At 48.9% G+C, this 4103-nt stretch overlaps 1 protein-coding gene across 1 annotated transcript; it reads right to left on the reverse strand.

The window, feature by feature from the left end:
• Window positions 1–321: 321 nt before the first annotated feature.
• LOC120426375 (proline-rich protein 36-like) lies at window positions 322–2126 on the reverse strand. The gene is made up of 2 exons (XM_039591133.2): window positions 1212–2126; window positions 322–1155 (listed from the first exon to the last, which is right to left on the reverse strand). The coding sequence occupies exons 1-2, from the start codon at window positions 2109–2111 to the stop codon at window positions 712–714; spliced, it is 1344 nt and encodes a 447-aa protein (XP_039447067.1). The 5' UTR covers window positions 2112–2126; the 3' UTR covers window positions 322–711.
• Between the last annotated feature and the right edge of the window lie 1977 nt (window positions 2127–4103).

The following is a 4103-nucleotide window of genomic DNA, read 5'->3' on the forward strand; positions in this document are numbered from 1 at the left end:
CAGCAGATTCGTGGATACAACAGGTTGAGCAATTCGATTTGAAGAGACTAAATCAGCAGGTAAAGTCTGAGTAGATGATCTAGGTGAGATCAAACCATTGTTGATTGTTGAATGTTGCTGAACTCTGGCATCCGACTGTACAGCGGCATGTACTGGTATACGGAAGGCACCGTCAGCTGGTTGGGATGGAACGGAGGCCACGACAGGTTGTGAGGATACGGGTAGGCTGCCCGCTGCGTCAACGATTGGCTCGGTGTCATGGTAAGTGAGGGTCGGCGACGAGGGGTTGCTGTGCGTGGATTGCTCCTGATTGGGGTACGGCTGTTCTGCTGCTGGAGGCTGTACAGGGGAGGACCAGTTTGTTCGGCGGGTTGTCGATTCGATAAAAAAAAGGCTTAATGGTAACTCCTTCAGGCCAAAAATCAGCAGCAGTGACTGAGTTCTCGATCGATTCAGGGACACTTAGTTTGAATGAGAGAAATGTGAGAGGTCTGTTCGAATTACGATTTTTGCGAACTAGCTTCTGGCACACGATTGAGGTTGGGTCACAATTCGTTTGGTTTCGAATGTAGCGAATCAAGTTTTCGGGAGTCTCGTTTGGCAAGAATCGAGAAACGTAATACCATTTCAGCTCTGGTGCTGGTTGCGCAAGATGGGCTACAAGTAATGTATGGTGGGGCTGATTGAGACTGATCGATGTTTGATTGTGGTCTAAAGTGGTTTGAGTGGTGTGTGGCAGTGTGGCATACAATTTGTTTGGCGTGTTTGAGCATTCTGGGTGGAACTGACTGTAAGCTGCTGATCAAGCAGTGGTGGACTAGGTCCATAAACGTTAATATGATTTCCTTCGGTTACGGTAAAACTGGTCGGGTATGGTATAAAATTAACAGTAGGTCTTGTCGATTGTTGGTTGGTGTTGATAACTGCTGAAGAGCGGGCGGCAAGTTCGTTGTGGAAGCTGGGTGTAACAGCAGAGGTTGATGCTAGCGGCGCAGTCTGCAGCGGCTGCGTAATCAGAGGCGGAGGCGGAGCCAGTGTTAGCGGCGGTGGCGGCGAAATCAGAGGCTGGAGCGAGGGCATGATTTGCGGCGGCGGCGGCTGAGGCTTGACCAGAGGCTGGGCGGAAAGCATGGTCGGTGGTGGCGAAACTAGAGGCTGGGACGAGGGCATAGTTAGCGATTGTGGCGGGGCCTGTTGCATGATTCGAGAACCTGCGGGGACGACAAATCCATCTGCGACAGGTCGGCTACTTGCTGAGGGGAGATCAGCGGTAGTACGCCGGACTGAATTGTAGGCGGAATTGCTGCGACGGCGGCTACTTGCGGATTGGCAACCGGCGGGAGGGCGGCGGTTTCGGCGGTTGGGGATTGCTGGAAACCGGCCGGCTGAGAAGCGCCGAGCTGCTGAGAGATAGCCAGCGGAGTGACTGGCGAGGCGGCGGCGGTGGCAGCGGCAACGGCGGCGGCGGGCAATTGCTGGGAAGCCGAAGGAGAAACGCCGAGTACAGCGGCGGCCAGCAGAGTCGCGGCCAAATTTTCTGGTGTGGCCGTCGGGAAAGTGCCAGCAGCGTCTGAAACGGGAGGAACTGTAATGTTTGACTCGATAGTTTGGTCAACCGGAATGTCAACTCTCAGAATTTTCTCGGGTTGAACTTCAGATGGCCTGGACAAGCTGCTCGTACGGGGTCTTTTGTTCCCATCACCAAGAATCGAGTCAAAAAGATTGCTCAGATTGGCGTGAAAGGCGTCGGAGAGGTCAGGATCAAGAGCAGCCGGCAGCGTCTTAACGGGCGTCGAGAGCGATGCAGAGTACATCCGACAGAAGACTCGCATTGTATCCGTCAAATTCCCGATGAGCAACAGCGCAGATGTGACACGCTGGAGGATCAGCTTGCTGGTATCACTCGAAGCAGGTTGTCTTCCATCTGGTGATCTGCACGTCGGGCAAAGCCAACACGCACCACCAGTGTCGCGAAGTGTTTTGAGTGCGTTCGCAGTAATATTGGCGCACTTTATATGCCAGCTCTTGGCGCAGAATTCACAACTAATCTTCGTTCCACGAGAACCGGCTTCACAGCACGCAACCACCTCAATCTTTCCAGATTTAGGCATCTTCGATTTTGGCCCGTTCTTTCGACTGGGTAGTTACGAAAGGTAAACAGAACACACACTGCAACGGCACTGCTTCACTAGTGCGCGTGAGGTGGCGCAACTAGGGGAAATATACCCATTTTAATCACACTAAGCCGTTCGACCAATTCTCATCACTTTTGCCATTTTCCGCTATTAAATCAACATTTTAATATTTATCAACAATGGAGAGTTGCTTGCTCACTTTTATTTGAGCTATTTATTACTTTGGAGCAGTCGAAAACACTTTATGAAAGCTTTAATTCATGTTCAAAGTGCTGATAGGCTGATAATAGAAATAGGCTGAGAAAGGGTATAGTTCCCCTACGGGTGACGAGTGCAGTGTTATTAGGGTACAATGCTTCGCGAGGACGACGAAAACAACGGCACGAATGTAATATTAATTACATGAATTAAGTCACAATATCACAATTATTGCACTAAACTCCACTATTCACGGAAGCGCAAGTGTTTCGACCGGCGAAATAACGCGATATAATGAAGAAAAATGCCTTTCGTAATGAAAATATCGTAGTAAAACTGCGGACTGATGGGAAGTAAAATCTAATCAGTAAGTTTGTTGGTATTGGTCGATTGTATTGATAGGGTATTACGGTCCTGTTCAGCAACGGAGAAGGACAACCATGCGTGGTCTCTCATGCTCATGCTCATTAAATTGAACAAAACAAAAATGTATTGAATAAAAAAATGTTTTTCAGTTTTGTAAATCCGCGAAATCCGCGCCATCGCCGACTAAATCCGCGCCAAATCCGCGAAAATCGCGAAAGTTTAACCACCCTGTAAATTTCATTAGCCTTGTTATTTGTTACAAGGCAAGAACGGCGGCATAGCTCAGTATAAGCAAACTAGAATCTAATCAAAGGGTCGGCATTAGCAATGTCAGTCACAGATCAGTGAGGAAAGTAAACACAATTTGTTCATATTTTGCACAGTTTATTCTGACCCACATTCGCACTACTATACTACTACTCTTAGGCAAAAGGAATCAAACATAGAGTTTCCACAAGTTTGTCTTACCCGGATTTATCCGTTTGTCGAGGCCTCGAACGATCGTGTACACGTGGTGCGTCCACGTGGCGGGTCTTTGGCTAACACGTCCGCGCTGGACATGCAGGCTGGAACAGGGGCCGCCGCTCATCTAGCGGCAGGCAGGTACTGGTGATCTAGGCGGGATCATGCAGGGGTTCCCAGCAAAGCAACGGCTAGCGCGCTGGTCCGTCAGTACAGTGTAGGTACAGCTACTGCAAGCTATTTGGGTGTTCGATCACACCCCTGGACGTCTTCTTCCTTTGTTGAACCGGTCGTACCGTGGGTAGTTCCGGCGGAAGGGCACTCCTTGACGATTAGGATGCTTTAATCCGAGTGAAAAGCTTCTTTTACGGTGATCACCGCGCACGGTGAGAAGCGTTGTCTCTTTGACGTTGATGCTACTCCGCACAATCTTCGTAGCAGAGACCAAAAGTGCGACTTCCGGGCACCGCAGTGTCCGGGTATGTTGCTTGCGGGAATTACCGGCAATCAACCCGGAATTCCGCTTAAACCAAGGAAACAAAAAAGGTACTGAAGCTGCACAGATTTGCTCAGAATCAATTTGGAATCGAGCTTCACTTAACCACTTGCTTTTCTAACCACACTTAGAAAATTTTCGAATCTACCGAGTGAAAAGAGGATGACCGATGGTGATTTTGCCGCCACGAAGCCTCCCTCTCTCGGTTTCTCGTCGGCTCCCATCGTGCTTCGTCGGATATTAGCAATCGAACTCGACGTATTGACCTGCTCATATTGATCGGCTGAACTCTCCTCTAGTTGTGATGTTCCTGGGGTATTGGCTTACATCCAAGTGTGGTGTGGATTAAATTGAAATTGTTTAAAAGCGCATCATTTGATTTAATGGCGAATTTTTAAATAATTTGTCGTGTATGCAGTTATTCTAAAAAGTTGTGAATGTCTAAG

This window comes from Culex pipiens, chromosome 1 (genome assembly GCF_016801865.2).
Source record: "Culex pipiens pallens isolate TS chromosome 1, TS_CPP_V2, whole genome shotgun sequence".
Lineage (NCBI taxonomy): Eukaryota > Metazoa > Arthropoda > Insecta > Diptera > Culicidae > Culex > Culex pipiens.

Coding starts and splice junctions, on each gene's coding strand:
- LOC120426375 (XM_039591133.2), bottom strand. CDS start 2,111: ATGCCTAAATCTGGAAAGATTGAGGTGGTTGCGTGCTGTGAAGCCGGT. Junction 1,156..1,211: donor TGGATTTGTCGTCCCCGCAG/GTTCTCGAATCA, acceptor CCCTCGTCCCAG/CCTCTAGTTTCGCCACCACC.